This window comes from Moschus berezovskii, chromosome 3 (genome assembly GCF_049115385.1).
Source record: "Moschus berezovskii isolate FMDL1 chromosome 3, NW_MosBer_1.0, whole genome shotgun sequence".
NCBI lineage: Eukaryota > Metazoa > Chordata > Mammalia > Artiodactyla > Moschidae > Moschus > Moschus berezovskii.
Genome location: NC_142462.1, coordinates 30,439,001 through 30,458,055, shown reverse-complemented (window position 1 = coordinate 30,458,055; position 19,055 = coordinate 30,439,001). Strand labels below are relative to the sequence as shown.

The 19,055-nt window shown below is 37.4% G+C and overlaps 1 protein-coding gene across 1 annotated transcript in view; it reads left to right on the top strand.

Moving 5' to 3' along the window:
- The window catches only part of AGMO (alkylglycerol monooxygenase), a 403,245-nt gene that overhangs the window by 129,251 nt on the left and 254,939 nt on the right, over nt 1-19,055 (top strand). Inside the window, exon 4 of the mRNA XM_055420518.2 lies at nt 4,622-4,725. Coding sequence (XP_055276493.1) covers nt 4,622-4,725 — 104 coding nt within the window. The remainder of the gene's footprint in view (nt 1-4,621; nt 4,726-19,055) is intronic.

Here is a 19,055-nt window from a genome sequence, read left to right as displayed (position 1 = left end):
TGGGGCTTCAGCACCAGTAGACAAGAATCACTGGGGACTGCCTTAGAGACTGCCTCCCATTGGAAGCCCTCTGGATCCCATGGATTCTTATTTCACACCCTAAACACATTAAACTCTCCCAGGTTCCCCAGGAATCTCATCTGAATCTGGAAGCCATGTTAGAGTTAGCCTGCCATACACAAAATGGAAGAGAGAAATTTGGGGTGATCATAACTATTCCATGTCTTTTGGGATAGTAAAAACTATTCCATATCTTGATATTGACAGTGATTGCACAGTTGTATTTGTTTGGTAAAAACTCATAGAACTAAATATCAAAAGGGATATATTTCATTGTAAGTAAGTTGGACTTTAATAAAAAAGAAACAAGATAGCAAAGCTAAGAATATAACATACATACACACATATATTACACTAAATTTTGGCCAAATTGAATGAACAGTTAATGTATAAATAAAATATATGCAAAGAAATCTATATTTTGGCAATGAAAAGTATTAATGGCATTATTATTTCTAATATCATTGAAAAGCCATAATAATATACCATAAGTTTTACAATCAATAACTTTCTTATAGAAAAAGAAAATTATTATTGATGACAACTTATATGAATTTTTCACTGAAAGAAATGTATTGTGATCATATCAGTTTTTCTCCTTAACATTTGGTTTTCTTCCTTAGAACAAACAACTCATCAATTCAAATATTTGGAAAGATGAATATATTTGTAAATGTACTGTTAAATGTATCTTATTTACCAAAGTACTGTTGGAACAATTTTCTGAAAATGTATTTTTAAAGCCACCTTTGAAAATAATTTACTTCCTGTATTTCTTGTTTTCCCCAATTCTGAAAAGTAACAGAGGTAAGACAGTGGGATCCAGTTACTGTAACCTGTTTATACAGCTGTACTTCATTGAATGAAGGCTTGTGTTACACACAGTTTTTGATAGGAAGTCAATGCTTTTAAAACATCTATAGAGACAGGTCTTTAACCTCTACCCTGGTGGATTCTTTGTTCCACCATTTAGCTTCTGTGGAGGTTATAAGAAGGTAGTTCCAATACATATTGTTGCCACCTAATCAAATCATCTACTTAGCTCATCCACTAATGAACTTGAAGCATGGATTTATTATGATTAATTTTTTACACAAATTCTGAAAGGTCCAATGAAATAATTTTGATTCGTAGTGAAGTTTTTTTGTGATACATTCAGGAATGTTCAGTAATGAGTATGTTCTAATGAGAAAATGGTGTTTAGATGTCTTCAAATGTTGATTCTATAAGAAGCTATAAAAGATTTAGTATGTTCATTAGATTTATTATCTCTTAATAGTATTCCATACAACATCTGAAGATTTTGAATGTCATGGGATTCTTTGTACCTATCTTATTCATAGTTATATAGGCTAATCAATAAACCACAGATTTAGGTTCTAGGTTATTTCAGGGATTATGCCTGGGAAGTTTGAGGTCATTATGGTGAAGTACTTCTTGTTTGGGTAGGAATAGTTTCCTTCATTACTTGAGTAGAAATACAGGGTCATTGCTAGGAATGATTAAAAAAGTGTGGGCCTATTGGAATCTAAGTTAGATATAAACTGATGTCTTGTGAAAATACTTGCCTCACTTTAAAATATATGACTTGAATAGAAATGACTTCTGATAAGCCTATCTATTCATAATCCTGTTCATAATTTCATTCTCACAGAATTAAATGTTTCTTATATTTCATTTGTTTACCAAAATTATTTTTGCACATTTTGTTTGGTAATTCCCTATATAGATTGTGTGGATCACAATAAACTGTAGAAAATCCTGAAAGAGATGGAAATACCAGACCACCTGACCTGCCTCTTGAGAAACCTGTATGCAGGTCAGGAAGGAACAGTTAGAACTCGACACAGAACAACAGACTGGTTCCAAATAGGAAAAGGAGTATGTCAAGGCTGTATATTGTTACCCTGCTTATTTAACTTATATGCAGAGTACATCATGAGGAACGCTGGGCTGGAAGAAGCACAAGCTGGAATCTAGATTGCTGGTAGAAATATCAATAACCTCAGATATGCAGATGACACCATCTTTGTGGCAGATAGTGAAGAAGAACTAAAGAGCCTCTTGATGAAAGTGAAAGAGGACAGTGAAAAAGTTTGCTTAAAGGTCAACATTCAGAAAACGAAGATCATGGCATCCAGTCCCATCACTTCATGGCAAATAGATGGGGAAACAGTGGCTGACTTTATTTTTTGGGTGCTCCAAAATCACTGCAGATGGTGATTACAGCCATGAGTAGGCTACAGTCCATGGGGTCACAAAGAGTCAGACTCGACTGAGCGACTTCACTTTCACTTTACTCCTTGGAAGGAAAGTTATGACCAACCTAGACAGCATATTAAAAAGCAGAGACATTACTTTACCAACAAAGGTCCATCTAGTCAAGGGTATGGTCTTTCCTATAGTCATGTATGGATATGAGAGTTGGACTATAAAGAAAGCTGAGTGCTGAAGAATTGATGCTTTTGAACTGTGGTGCTGGAGAAGACTCTTGAGAGTCCCTTGGACTGCAAGGAGATCCAACCAGTCCATCCTAAATGAAATAAGTCCTGATTATTCACTGGAAGGCCTAATGGTGAAGCTGAAACTCCAATAATTTGGCCACCTGATGTGAAAAACTGACTCATTTGAAAAGATCCTGTTGCTGGGAAAGATAGAGGGCAGGAGAAGAAGGGGACAACAGAGAATGAGATGGTTGGATTGCATCACCAACTCAATGGACATGAGTTTGAGTCAACTCCGGGAGTTGGTGATGGACAGGGAGGCCTGGCATGTTGCGGTTCATGGGGTTGCAAAGAGTTGGACACGACTGAGCGACTGAACTGAACTGAACTATATAGATTGTGGCTTCCCTAATAGCTCAGTTGGTAAAGAATCCACCTGCAATGCAGGAGACCCCAGTTCTATCCCTGGGTTGAGAAGATCCCCTGAGAAGGGAAAGGCTACCCACTCCAGTATTCTGGCCTGGAGAATTCCGTGGACTGTATAGTCCATGGGGTCACAAAGAGACAACTGGGCCACATTCACTTTATATAGATTGCTCACAGAGCTTTCATTTGCTAAATGAAAGCTTTTTCTTGGCTAAGAAAAGTCCACCAAAATTGACTATATTTATATCTATCTCTCCATATATCCATGTTTTTCATTAAAACTCTAACAAATTATTCTGTCATGTGCCATGTATTTTAATGTGTGTGTATGTGTCCATGCTAAGTTGCTTCAGTCTTATCCAACTCTTTGTGACCCTATGGCCCATAGCCCACCAGGCTCCTCTGTCCATGGAATTCTCTGGGCAAGAATACTCGAGTGGGTTGCCATGCCCTCTCCCAGGGGCTATTCCTGACCTAGGGATCTAACCCTAAGTCTGTAGAGGTTATAAGAAGGTAGTCCCAATACATATTATTATGCATCTCCATGTCTCCTGCGTTAGCAGATGGGTTCTTTATAACTCTGATTACGTGGCAATTGCAAAGACTAATAACTCAGTATTTCCACTCCTAGGTTCACTGTTAAGTTCCCATGCATCCAAACCTTTTTTTTATTTAATTTTCCATGTATACTGGCAGGGATAACTGTCATATCATATGGTTAATTCTATCTTCTATATTTTTAGCAAAGGACAAAATTTAAATTATTTAGCCAAGAACATACTTTCTTCTAATAATATAGAATATATGGAATTTTGATATGTAATTCTGGTAGAAAATGAAATAATGAGGGCAGAATGAAAAATATGGGCTTGTTTTTAAAATTCTATACATTTAGATGGTCATTAGAGAGGCATATTGCTGCAGAAAAAACAAACAACTATCTTTTGGATTTATATGAATTTCAAGACAGTATGAGGGCAAATTGAATAATGCTTAATGAAAATTAACAGTTTACATTTTCTTATTTTGAGGATAAACAGCAGTTATGTGGGACAGTTTTAGAAATGGTAAAGTGTTTGGTGAGATATGGGAAGAAATATATGTAAATATTAGTTACTAATATATATATACATAAATGAAAATGAAACATTAAAACTTAGGGCCAAATATTATTCTCCATTGTCTCTTACTGCAGCAAACAGATTTTGAAATTTATTAAAAAGCCATTATGGAAAAATATGATACAATATTTCATTTTAAAATTTATGCACCATTTCTCCCATCAGAGTATTCTTCTTTAATTAGAAATATGTTATCACATGCTGAAAAATCATCACAGTGCATCGACTGTTTTGTTCAAACATTATAAGTTAGCCTTTATGATCTGTTATATTGTAATATGTTAGCAAAGTGTAAATTTTGGAAGTCATTTCAGTTTGCTGGAGGCATTTAATTATATCATATACACTATATATATTTATTGGCTATGTTTCAGTTTTGTTTATAATCTATTTCCTCTCTGCTTCCAAAATGATTCAAGGCAGCTTATTTTAATTATAATTATATTGGCTTGCTTTTCCAGAGATGTTCCAGATTTTTCTTTCTCATTCAACAGAGAAGCATACACAACTGAAAATGGAGGTTGCTTTGTTCTTATTCTCATGGCTCATTTCAAATTATGTGTTTTGCAGAGGTTAACATTATGTGGGCTGGTCACCAGACACACCACAGTTCTGAAGGCTATAACTTATCCACAGCACTGAGACAGTCCGTCCTCCAAATTTACACTTCCTGGGTAAGTTTACAAAACTGAATTCATGTGATAATATAATTTCATTCAGTCACAGCTGTTCTTATTTCTTCTGAGTAAGCGAATGGAAGGTGTTTTGCTAAAACACTTCTTTCTCCTCTATAAGGCCAGAGACTGAAGTGTTTCTTTCTCCTTTGTGAAGCCAGACACATAAGAAGCAAGTGTTTATATATATGTATGTATATAATATGTGTGTGTATATGTACACACACACATACACAGTAAGTCTCTTGTTATACTTTAGTCATCTAATATACATTATATATTAATATTATATATGTTATGTGTTTATACATAGTAAGTCTCTTGTTATAGTATAGTCCCTCTATGTAAACACCCTCTTCATTTTTATAAAACTCTATCAGCCCACAGTTGATGGGAGGTTGGACTTCCTCTGTCCTTCATGCATGATTCTATCATCCTTTGTGCCTTCTTTCCCACCTTTGTGCAGCTTGACTGTGTCTCCAGGTGGCTGGTACCCCCATGACGTTGCATTCAACACATGACTGCTCTTGCCTCTAATGGCCCATTCAGCTCTACCTTCATGCTGTCTTTTCCACCAGGCAGGGGGAAAATGGCACCTTTCCACCCTGCTTTTTTCTATCTGCTGCTGTCCAATTAAAACATGAAGTAAAGAAAGAGAGGGAGGGGGAAATAAAGAGAGAGGCCAGACAAGCAAGGGAGTGAACTTCATTTCTCTATATCCATATTCTTGATACTTCGAGTTTCGGCTCATATAATCTTTCCCTCATGAAGACTTTGCTGACCACATTTTCTGATTTAATTGCTTCCTCCTTTCAACTCTTATAGCACATTATCTGTAACTCTCAGATACGTTTATCTTCTCATCCCTTCTTTTATTGTCATTCATTTATAATTCACTCACCGGACCTCGTATAGCACCTGCCCTGTGTCAGGTGTTGTGCTAGGCATTGGGGATGCAAAACTGAATGAGACCTGACTCTTGACCTCAAAGAGGTCACAACCTAACAGATGAGACATATGGAGATGTCACATTAATCCAATTTGATAAAAACTATAAGAGATGTATGAGCAAATGTTCTTCCAGAGATTATGCCTGATGCTAATTTAAGGTTATATGTGCCTGTACGTAGGAGCTGTTATTTAGGTAGCTTTACTGCTCTGTGTGTGTGTCTGTATGTGCGTAGCTTATTAAAAAAGAAAAAAAAAGAAGCAAGTGGTGTTGTCCATAGGTACTCTATATTTGATAGCCCAAAACTCATTCTGAAGTGTATGGAAAGGTGAGAAAGTGTCTGGCTAATCCTTATTTACTGACAACTAAGAAGCTAATAGTAATAGTACTGATTAGTAACAATTAGTAATAGAGTACTAGTAGCTCCAGAAAGAATGAAGCAGTTGGCCACAAACACAGTTGTGGATGTGTCTGGTGGTGAAAGTAAAATCCGATACTGTCAAGAACAATATTGCATAGGAACCTGGAATGTTAGGTCCATGAATCAATGTAAATTGGTAGGGGTCAAGAAGGAGATGAAAAGAGCGGACATTGACATCTTAGGAATCACTGAACTAAAATGAATGGGAATGGGCAAGTTTTCAAATGACCGGTATGTCTACTAATGTGGGCAAGAATCCCTTAGAAGAAATGGAGAAGCCCTAATAGTAGGCAAAAGAATCCAAAATGCAGTACTTGGGTGCAATCTTGAAAACAACAGAATGATCTTGCTTCAGTTACAAGGCTAAAACCATTCAACAACACAGTAATCCAGCTATGCCCCAACCACTGATGGTGAAAAAGCTGAAGCTGACTGGTTCTATGAAGACCTATAAGACCTTCTAGAACTAACACCAAAAAAGATGTCCTTTTCATCACAGGGGATTGTAATGCAAAAGTAGGAAGTCAAGATACTTGGAATAACAGGCAAGTTTGGCCTTGGAGTACAAAATGAAGCAGGGCAAATGCTAACAGAGTTTTGCCAAGAGAACACATTGGTCATAGCAAACACCCTTGTCCAAAAACAAAAGAGCCGACTCTATACATGGACATCATCAGATGGTCAATACTGAAATCAAACTGATTGTATTCTTTGCAGCTGAACCTGGAGAAGCTCTATACAGTCAGCAAAAACAAGACTTGGAGTTGACTATGATTCAGATCATGATCTCCTTATTGTAAAATTCAGAATTAAATTGAAGAAAGTAGGGAAACCACTAGGCCATTCGGGTATGACCTTTTAATTATACAGTAGAGGTGATGAATAGATTCAAGGGTTTAGATCTGGTAGAAAGAATGCTTGAAAAACTATGGAAGAGGTTCATAATGTTGTACATGAGTCAGTGACCAAAACCATCCCACAGAAAAAAGAAATGCAGGAAAACAAAGTGGTTGTTTGAGGATGCTTTACATATAGCTGAGACTAGAAGAGAAGAAAAAAATAAGGGAGAAAAGGAAATATATACCCAGTTGAATGAGTGCAGAGTTACAGAAAACAGCAAGGGGAGATAAGAAGGCCTTTTTAAATGAACAATGCAAAGAAATAGAGGAAAACAATAGAATGGAAAAAACTAGAGATTTCTTCAAGAAAAAAGGAGATGTCAAGGGGACATTTCATGCAAAGATGGGCAAAATAAGGGACAGAAATAGTAAGGAACTAACAGAAGCAGAAGAGATTAAGAACACGTGGCAAGAAATACACAGAACTATACCAAAAAGGTCTTAATGACCAGGATAACCATGATGGTGTGGTCACTTATCTAGAGCCAGATACCCTGGAGTGTGAAGTCAAGTGGACTTTAGAAAGCATCATCAAACCACTAACAAAGTTAGTGGAGGTGATGGAATTCCAGCTGAGCTATTTCAAATCCTCAAGGATGATGCTGTTAGAGTGCTGCACTCCGTATGCCAGCAAATTTGGAAAACTCAGCAGTGGCCACAGTATTGGAATAGGTCAGTTTTCATTCCCATCCCAAAGAAGGGCGATGCCAAAGAATGTTCAAACTATGGTACAATTGTGCTCATTTCACACGCTAGTAAAATTATGCTCAAAATCCTTCAAGCTAGGCTTTCAGCTGTATGTGAACCAAGAACTTCCAGACGTTCAAGCTTGATTTAGAAAAGGCAGAGGAACCAAAGATCAAACTGCCAACATTTGCTGAATCATAGATAAAGCAAGGGAATTCCAAAAAAAACATCTGCTTCTCCTTCACTGATTATGTGAAAGCCTTTGACCGTGTGGATCACAACAATTAGTGGAAAATTCTTAAGGAGATAGGAATACCAGACCACTCTACCTATCTCCTGAGAAACATTATGCAGGTCAAGAAGGAACAGTTAGACCCTTGCATGAAACACCTGACTGGTTTAAAATTTGAAAAGGAATATGACAAGGTTGTATATTGTCTTCCTGTTTATTTAACTTGTATGCAGAGTACATCTGGCAAAATGCTAGGCTGGATTAATTACAAGCTGGAATCAAGATTGCTGGGAGAAATATCAACAACCTCAGATTCACAGATGATACCACTCTAATGGCAGAAAATGCAGAGGAACTAAAGAGCCTCTTGATGAGAGTAAAAGACAAGAGTGAAAAAGCTGGCTTACAACTCAACATTCAAAAAACTAAGATCATAGCATCCTGTCACATCACTTCATGAGAAATGGATGGAAATAATGACAGATTTTCTTTTCTTGGGTTCGAAAGTCACTGTGGAAAATGACTGCAGCCGTGAAATTAAAAGATGCTCGCTACTTGTAAGGGAAGCTATGACAAACCTAGCCAGCATATTAAAAAGAAAGACATCCCTTTGCCAACAAAGGTCTATATAGTCAAAAGTGTGGTTTTCCCAGCATGTATGGATGTGAGAGTTGGATCATAAAGAAGACTGAGCACTGTAGAACTGATTCTTTTGAATGTGATGCTGGAGAAGACTCTTGAGAGTCCCTTAGACTGCAAGAAGATCAAACCAGTTAATCCTAAAGGAAATCAGTATTGGAAGGGCTGATACTGAAGCTGAACCTCCAATATTTTGGCCACCTGATGTAAATAGCCAGCTCATTGGAAAAGACCCTGATGCTTGGAAAGATTGAGAGCAGGAGAAGAAGGGGGCAATGGAGGATGAGATGGTTGGATGGAATCACCAACTCAACGGACATGAGTTTGAGCAAGCTCCAGGAGTTGTTAGGGAAGCCTGATGTGCTGCAGTCCATGGGGTCACAGGGAGTCTTACGTGATTAGCAACTGAACAGCAAGAACAAGGAGCATGATATATTGACAATGTATCTCAATTCAAATATATGCAAAGATTTCATTAGAAACTTTTAAAAACAGTTGTTAAAAAAATCAATCCCCAATTCTTCATGCTGAAGTAAAATCCAATTAAATCTTTTGCTTTTTATTTACATATTAAACCAGTTAGTATAATGTTCAACAGAAAGTTTGGCTCCAAAATATTTTAAAACAAGGAAATGACAAGACTAATGAATATCAGAAATTGCCTTTAGTTCTAAGGTTCTTCTGAGTCACTAGACAAACCTGATCTACCTGCTATCAGACATCATCTGTGATCCTCTCTTTAACTCTTGCATTAATAGCTGTCTAAAATACTGCTACTAAAATGCACCTTGATCTGGAATGTCAAAATTATCAGTGTACAAGGGTATTCATCAATAGCTTTTTAAACTATAAATTATAATGATCTAATATTTGTATGGTTATAGATAGCTTGCATGATAGACACCATTTATTGAAGATTTTCTACTTGCCAGGCAATCTTCTCAGACCTCTTTATATATTAATTTGTTTGATCTTTCTGGCACAGGTACTATTATAGCTCTCATTTCAAAATTATAGCTGACTCCACAGTTCAGTCACAAAACTAGTAGAGGGTGGAGTAGAATTTGAACTCATTCACCCTGGCTGCAGCGATCTTAACCTCTACGCTGAATCCTCTTCTGTGTGCCTGTGTATTGCCTTTCACTTTTGTCCTCTCCTTTGATCCTCACAAATAAGCCCCATGCTATGGTTAATTACACAGCTAGTAAGTGACAAAGCCCCATATTTGTAATCAGATGCCTCACATGGTCTGTAGAAAGATATACTGGCATGTGTTCTGACCCAGACAGAGGCACAGGCCATACAGATGAATGAGCCAATGATGGCACTAATACGTGTGCTGAAATGGATATTGAAAGAAATCAGCGCCCTCCTCCCCACACCAGTGCACCTGTGTTGTAGCCTATAATTTCTTAAGGCTTTGTAACCAAGTACCACAAACTGGGTGATTTAGAACAGCAGAATTGTACCGTCCCACCATTCTGGAGGCCAGAAGTTTGAAACCAGTGTTGGCAGGGTCAACTCCTAGGGGAAAGGCTGTTCCAGTCCCAATCTTGGGGAAATCATGGCAGTCCGATTTCACATGGGGGTCTCCCTGCATCTGGGTTCAAATTTCTCTCTTTTTTTTTTGATAACGATACTAGTCATACTTGATTAGGAGCTCATCCTACTCCATTATGAGGACCTCTTAACTAATCACATCTGCAATGATCCTATTTCCAAATAAGGTCACATTCTGAGGTATTTAGGGAATAGGATTTCAACACATGGACTTTAGAGAGAAATGATTCCATCTATAACATGGCTGTAAGCAATATAGATGGGAAAGATAGATAGGTAATTCCCCTCTCGTATCTTCTATAGCTTGTCCTGGAACTCTAGATGGTTAAATGTAGAAGAAAATACTCTCTCTTACACAGCTGTATATAGCTCAAGAGTTGTTCAGGGCTTCAGTGAATGGAGGGAAGGACAGGCCTTTGACTAGGGAGGGAAATAGTGTCCACCCTCCCTTCTTAGGTAATAGCTGCATTAACGCAAACTTCTATTAACCGGTACAAAATAGGCTGAATATATGACTGATTAAAATAATAACCTCAAAGATATTTATTCTCTCCTGATGTATATATTACTGTTTACATGATGATAACTCAAACCTCCAGTATTTGCATTTTGGAGGAGAAAGTCTCCAAAAAACGATGTAGCTGTGTTGGAAGTTGCTCCAGGGAAACGTGTTAGTGAGTTAATTACCTGAGCAATTGTCAGAGGAAAATTTTTATCTGAGCATCATAGATTTCAGAAGTAGAAGAAACCTGGGAGATTTATATTTAAATCATCTATTTAAACATATTACATATATTTAAATAATCTATTTTTTATAGCTTCAAAATGAATCTCCGGGTAGCCCACTGTATCATACAATATTGAATACTGTCGTTTGGAATTTGAGTCCAGGCATCTGACTCCCATCTTTATCCTGGCTTAGCTTGTGTCCTTTCCCCTATTAAGCCAAAACATCCAAAAATACAGATTAGTGAAAATCTAAGTGACATGTAGGTTCACAGTTATTGCCAGACTATATTCCGTTTATAACCTCATATCATTTTGCCATAGATACAGAAAATATGCTGAATAAATAAACTAGCATTGGAATGTATCACAAGTTGCTAATCTGGGGTGGAGATGGGGAGGAAGAAAGGATGTGCAGTATGAGACATGAAAGGAAAGGATTGTAAATCAGCCTGGATTCTTGGTTAATATTTGTAGGTGTGTTTGAAGATAACTTTGATGGTCCGTGATGGTTGTCACTCTATAATAGGTCTTTCTACACATTAAAATCAAAAAGAGCTGTCAGCTCTCTTCATTTTCTTTGAGTCTTTTGTAGGATTGTCTTCATTGACACAGCTACATAAGGCTTATAATTTGGTAGTTATTAAGGTAACAAGGTATTTTAGAGCAAATAATAAACTGATTTGTGAAATGAAAGGCAAGATTAAGCTCAGAGTATCTTCTTTCCTATTACTATGAAAATTAGGGTGGTAGGCCTGTCATTTAACGTAGTTTAAGATGAGAATTGAAAATTCAAGAATTTATAGCATTCTTTTTGCATTTTTAAAACCCAGTTTTGGCTAATTTAACATTCCTCATCCCCAAAGAGCTACAATTAGTGGAGTACCTTTCCCTCCCTCAAATTATTGATTCATTTTTTATTGAATTATAAAACAATATAATATGTTGATGCTGCTGCCAAGTCACTTTCAGTCCAGTTCAGTTCAGTCGCTCAATCATGTCCGACTCTTTGTGACCCCATGAATCACAGCACGCCAGGCCTCCCTGTCCATCACCAACTCCTGGAGTCCACTCAAACTCATGTCTGTTGAGTCGGTGATGCTATCCAGCCATCTCATTCTCTGTCGTCCCCTTCTCCTCCCACCCCCAATCCTTCCCAGCATCAGTTGTGTCCAACTCTGTGCGACCCCAGAGACAGCAGCCCACCAGGCTCCCCTGTTCCTGGGATTCTCCAGGCAAGAACACTGGAGTGGGTTGCCATTTCCTTCTCCAATGCATGAAAGTGAAAAGTGAAAGTGAAGACGCTCAGTCGTGTCTGACTCTTAGCAACCCATGAACTGCAGCCTACCAGACTCCTCTGTCCATGGGATTTTCCAGGCAAGAGCACTGGAATGGGTTGCCATTGCCTTCTCTGATATAATGTCACAAGTATACAAAATAGTGATTCACAATTGTAAAGGTTATACTCAGTTTATAGTTGCTGTAAAATATCGGCTCTATTTCCTGTATTGAAGAATATATCTGTGTAGTTTATTTTGTACATTATAGTTTATACCTCCTAATCCCCTATCCCTATGTTGCCCCTTCTGGAGTGCAGTTTAAGTGAGGCTTATTTATTATGTAATTAAATATATGGTTTTACTTGCTATTCAGTCTTTTATTATATGTCTTAATATAATGCCTTAAATATAATAGTCTCTTCACTTTGCAAATAGTAAAATGTGTCTAGACTCATGAATATTGTATAATATATACTAGGGTCAGGATTAACATCTCATTTTATTCCCACTTTATAAATAAATTAATCTGAAAGCTACAGCTTTATATTGAAAACTTAGCTTTAGAAGTGCTCAAAAAATAAAAGAATGGGGTCAGTCAGGGGGATACAGGAGCCAACTTGAAGGAGATTCCAATGGCCATGCTGCTGCTAAGTCACTTCAGTCGTGTCCGACTCTGTGTGACCCCATAGACGGCAGCCCACCAGGCTTCCCCATCCCTGGGATTCTCCAGGCAAGAACACTGGAGTGGGTTGCCATTTCCTTCTCCAATGTGTGAAAGTGAAAAGTGAAAGTGAAGTCGCTCAGTCGTGTCTGACCCTTAGCGACCCCACGGACTGCAGCCTACCAGGCTCCTCCATCCATGGGATTTTCTAGGCAATAGTACTGGAGTGGCTTGCCATTGCCTTCTCCGCCCAATGGCCATAATGCGGAACAATTTAATACGTGACATAGCGTGTAGTTATAATCCAAAGTATAAAATAAATACATTTGAAATCAGTCTGCACTGACATGTGAAAGTGAAGGTGACTGTTGCTCAGATGTATCTGACTTTTTGCAACCCCATGGACTGTAGTGACCAGGCTCCTCTGTTCATGGGATTTTCCAGACAAGAATACTGGAGAAGGTTGCCATGCTCTCCTCCAGGGGATCTTCCCAACTCGGGATCAAACCTGTGTCTCCTTCATTGTAGGCAGATTCTTTACTATCTGAGCCACCAGGGAATCCCCTATATTTCAAATACATTTGAAATCAGTCCACAGTGATGTAGATCAATGATTGAATACATAAATAAATAGGAGCAAACAAACAGAAAATGAAATACCCTAAAGAATTTGAAATGATATCTGTAGATAATGCCCCCTTCCAGGAAACTGGGATTAATGCCCAATTTACCCCTTTTACCCTTGGACTTCACTCTATTTATGTATTTATTTTTATGCCGTGGTGTACAGCATGTGGGATCTTAGCTCCACAACCAGGGATGGAAACTGTCCGTGCTGCAGTGGGAGCACAGAGTCTTAATCACTGGACCACCCGGAAAGTCCCTGGGCTCTAATTTAAAAACGCCTTTACAAAGAATAGAGTATGGAAAGGGACAAAATTTGGGTTCGGAGTTTACAGTGGAGAAACTTAGCAATCAATCAATCAAAGATCAAAGTTAACATCAGCAGTGACATCTTAGTCTCAGGTACCATTTGACAAGATGTAACAAAAAATATATGCAGATGATAGTATGTACCCTATGACAAGATACATGGAATGAGTATTTACCCCCATGGTCTGTCACCAAAACCCATAACCCCAGTCTAACCATAAGAAAAGACAGTGTCAATCTCAAATTGAGTGGCATTCTACAAAAATGCCTAGCCAGTATTTGAAAGTGTAAAGGTTATGAAGCACAAAGAATGTCTGAGAAACAATCACAGATCAAAGGAGGCTATAAGATAAAACTAAATGTAATGTTTTATCTTAGATGAATCCTAAAGTAGAAAAAGCACATTAGTGGGGAGAAACAGAACTAGTGAAGCTTAAATAAGGTGTGGAGTTTAGTTAGAAGTAACGAATGGCTGTCAGTTCCTTCATTGTTTTGATGCACTTTAGTAATATATTAACAATAGAGAGATTGGGGTGAGGATATGTGGCAACTTCCTATCTTTGCAATCCTTTTGCAAGTATAAAACTATTATAAAACAAATAGTTTATAAAAAGATAGAACCACATTTTCATACCTACATTTGCAAATTCAGGGCCATGATAGATCATATACTGACTCAATAAAAAAGCAATTTATACCTAGTCATTACCAATAGACATTGATTCCTAGGACCCCCTAGAATATCATGAAGAGCACTGATTCAGCCTTGCTATTTTATTTTAATTGGAAGTTAATTACTTTACAATATTGTGGTGGTTTTTTCCATACATTCACATGAATCAGCCATGGGTGTACATGTGTTCCCCATCCTGAACCTCCCTCCTACCTCCCTCCCAATCTCATCCCTCAGGGTCATCTCAGTACACTAGCCCTGAGCACCCTGCCTCATGCATCGAACCTGGACTGGCGATCTATTTCGCATATGATAATATTCATGTTTCAGTGCTATTCTCTCAAATCATCCCACCCTTGCCTTTCCCCACAGAGTCCAACAGTCTGTCCTTTACATCTGTGTCTCTTTTGCTATCTTGCATATGGGGTCATCATTATCATCTTTCTAAATTCCATATATATGCATTAATATACTGTGTTGGTGTTTTTCTTTCTGACTTACTTCACTCTGTATAATGGGTTCCAGTTTCATCCACCTCATTAGAACTACTTCAAATGGATTCTTTTTAATAGCTGAGTAATATTCCATTGTACCACAGCTTTCTTATCCATTCATCTGTTGATGAACATGTAGGTTGCTTCCATGTCCTGGCTATTGTAAACAGTGCTGTGATGAACATTGGGGTACACGTGTCTCTTTCATTTCTGGTTTCTTTGGTGTGTATGCCCAGCAGTGGGATTGCTCGGTCATATGGCAGTTCTATTTCCAGTTTTTTAAGGAATCTCCACACTGTTCTCCATAGTTACTGTACTAGTTTGCATTCCCACCAACAGTGTAAGAGGGTTCCCTTTTCTCCGCACCCTCTCCAGCATTTATTGTTTGCAGAATTTTTGATAGCAGCCATTCTGACTGGCGTGAGATGGTACCTCATTGTGCTTTTGATTTGCATTTCTCTGTTAGTGAGGGATGTTGAGCATCTTTTCATGTGTTTGTCAGCCATGTGTATGTCTTCTTTGGAAATGTCTGTCTAGTTCTTTGGCCCATTTTTTGACTGGGTCATTTATTTTTCTGGAATTGAGCTGTAGGAGTTGCTTGTATATTTTTGAGATTAATTCTTTGTCAGTTGCTTCATTTGCTATTATTTTCTCCCATTCTGAAGGCTGTCTTTTCACCTTCCTTTGCTGTGCAAAAGCTTTTAAGTTTAATTAGGTCCCACTTGTTTATTTTTGCTTTTATTTCCATTACTCTGGGAGGTGGATCGTAGACAATCCTTCTATGATTTATGTCAGAGAGTGTTTTTCCTATGTTTTCCTCTAGGAGTTTTATAGTTTCTGGTCTTACATTTAGATCTTTAATCCATTTTGAGTTTATTTTTGTGTATGGTGTTAGAAAGAGTTCTAGTTTCATCCTTTTATAAGTGGTTGACCAGTTTTCCCAGCACCACTTGTTAAAGAGACTGTCTTTTCTCCATTGTATATTCTTGCCTCCTTTGTCAAAGATAAGGTGTCCATAGATGCGTGGGTTTATCTCTGGGCTTTCTATTTTGTTCCATTGATTTATGTTTCTGTCTTTGTGCCAGTACCATACTGTCTTGATGACTGTGGCTTGATGTTGTATAGCCTGAAGTCAGACACGTTGATTCCTCCAGTTCCATTCTTCTTCCTCAAGATTGCTTTGGTTATTTGAGGTTTTTTATAATTCCATAAAATTGTGAAATTATCTGTTCTAATTCTCTGAAAAATACCATTGGCAGCTTGATAGGGATTTCATTGAATCTATAGATTCCTTTGGGTAGTATACTCATTTTCACTATATTGATTCTTCTGATCCATGAACATGATATATTTCACCATCTATTTGTGTCATCTTTGATTTGTTTCATTAATGTTTTATAGTTTTCTATATTAGGCCCTTTGTTTATTTAGGTAGGTTTATTCCTAAGTATTTTATTCTTTTCATTGCAATGGTGAATGGAATTGTTTTCTTAATTTCTCTTTCTGTTTTCTCATTGTTAGTATATAGGAATGCAAGGGATTTCTGTGTATTAATTTTATATCCTGCAAATTTACTGTATTCATTGATTAGCACTAGTAATATTCTGGTGAAGTCTTTAGGGTTTTCTATGTAGAGGATCATGTCCTCTGTCCTCTGCAAACAGTGAGAGTTTTACTTCTTCTTTTCCAATCTGGATTCCTTTTATTTCTTTTTATAGTCTGATTGCTGTAGCCAAAACTTCCAAAACTGTGTTGAATAGAAGTGGTGAGAGTGGGCACCCTTGTCTTGTTCCTCACTTTAGGGGAAATGCTTTTAATTTTTCCACCATTGAGGATAATGTTTTCTGTGGGTTTATCATATATGGCTTTTATTATGTTGAGGTATATTCCTTCTGTGCCTGCTTTCTGGAGGGTTTTTATCACAAACGGATATTGAATTTTATCAAATGCTTTCTCTGCATCTATTGAGATAATCATATGGTCTTTATCTTTCAATTTGCTAATGTGGTGTATTACATTGATTGATTTGCAGATATTGAAGAATCCTTGCATCCCTGGGATAAAGCCCACTTGGTCATGATGTTTGATCTTTTTAATGTGTTGTTGGATTCTGTTTGCTAGAATTTCGTTGAGGATTTTTGCACCTATGTTCATCAGTGATATTGGCCTGTAGTTTTCTTTTTTTGTGGCATCTTTGTCTCGTTTTGGTAGGGTGATGGTGGCCTCATAGAATGAGTTTGGAAGTTTACCTTCATCTGCAATTTTCTGGAAGAGTTTGAATAGGATAGGTGTTAGTTCTTCTCTAAATTTTTGGTAGAATTCACCTGTGAAGCCATCTGGTCCTGGGCATTTGTTTGCTGGAAGATTTCTGATTATGGTTTCAATTTCTGTGCTTCTGATGGGTCTGTTAAGATTTTCTATTTCTTCCTGGTTCAGTTTTGGGAATTTATACTTTTCTAAGAATTTGTCCATTTCTTCCAAGTTGTCCATTTTATTGGCATATAGTTGCTGATAGTACTCTCTTATGTTCCTTTTTATTTCTGTGTTGTCTGTTGTGATTTCTCCATTTTCATTTCTAATTTGTTGATTTGATTCTTCTCCCATTTTTTCTTGATGAGTCTAGCTAATGGTTTGTCTATTTTATTTATCTTCTCGAAGAACCAGCTTTTCATTTTGTTGATTTTTGCTATGGTCTCTTCTGTTTCTTTTGCATTTATTTCTGCCCTAATTTTTGTGATTTCTTTCCTTCTACTAACCCTCGGGTTCTTCATTTCTTCTTTGTCTAGTTGCTTTAGGTGTAGAGTTAGGTTATTTATTTGATTTCTGTCCTGTTTCTTGAGGTTGGCTTGTATTGTTATGAACCTTCCCCTTAGCACTGCTTTTACTGAATCTCATAGGTTTTGGGTTGTTTTGTTTTCAATTTCATTTGTTTCTGTGCATATTTTGATTTCTTTTTTGATTTCTTCTGTGATTTGTTGGTTATTCAGAAGTGTGTTTTTTAGCCTCCATATGTTTGTATTTTTAATAGTTTTTTTTTCCTGTAATTGACATCTAATCTTACCACATTGTGATCAGAAAAGATGCTTGAGATGATTTCAGTTTTTTTGAACTTACCAAGGATAGATATATGGCCCAGGATATGATCTATCCTGGAGAAGGTTCCATATGCACTTTAGAAAATGGTAAAATTCATTGTTTTAGGGTGAAGTGTCCTATAGAAATCAATTAGGTTTAACTGGTCCATTGTATCATTTACAGTTTGTGTTTCCTTGCTAATTTTCTCTTTAGTTGATCTATCCATAGGTGTGGGTGGGGTATTAAAGTCTCCCACTATTATTGTGTTACTGTTAATTTCCCCTTTCATATTTGTTAGCATTTGTCTTACATATTGCAGTGCTCCTATGTTGGGTGCATATATGTTTATAATTCTTGGAGTGATCCTTTGATCATTATGTGGTGTCCTTCTTTGAGACTTTTCATGGCCTTTATTTCATAGTCTATTTTGTCTGATATGAGTACTGCTACTCCTGCTTTCTTTCGATCTCCATTTGAGTGAAATATCTTTTTCCAGCCCTTCAGTTTCAGCCTGTATGTGTCCCTCGTTTTGAGGTGTGTCTCTTGTACGCAGCATATATGGGGTCTTGCTTTTGTATCCATTCAGCCAGTCTTTGTCTTTTGGTTGGGGCGTTCAACCCATTTACATTTAAGGTGATTATTGATAAGTATGATCCTGTTGCCATTTACTTTGTTGTTTTGAGTTCGAGTTTATAAACCTTTTCTGTGTTTCCTGTCTAGAAAAGATCCTTTAGCATTTATTGAAGAGCTGGTCTGGTGGTGCTGAATTTGCTCAGATTAAGCTTGTCTGTAAGCTTTTGATTTCTCCTTCATATTTGAATGAGATCCTTGCTGGGTACGGTAATCTGGGTTGTAGGTTTTTCTCTTTCATCACTTTAAGTATGTCCTGCCATTCCCTTCTGGCTTGAAGAGTTTCTCTTGAAAGATCAGCTGTTATCCTTATGGGAATCCCCTTGTGGGTTATTGTTTTTCCCTTGCTGCTTTTAATATTTGTTCTTTGTATTTGATCTTCATTAATTTGATTAATATGTGTCTTGGGGTGTTTCACCTTGGGTTTATCCTGTTTGGGACTCTCTGGGTTTCTTGGACTTGGGTAGCTAT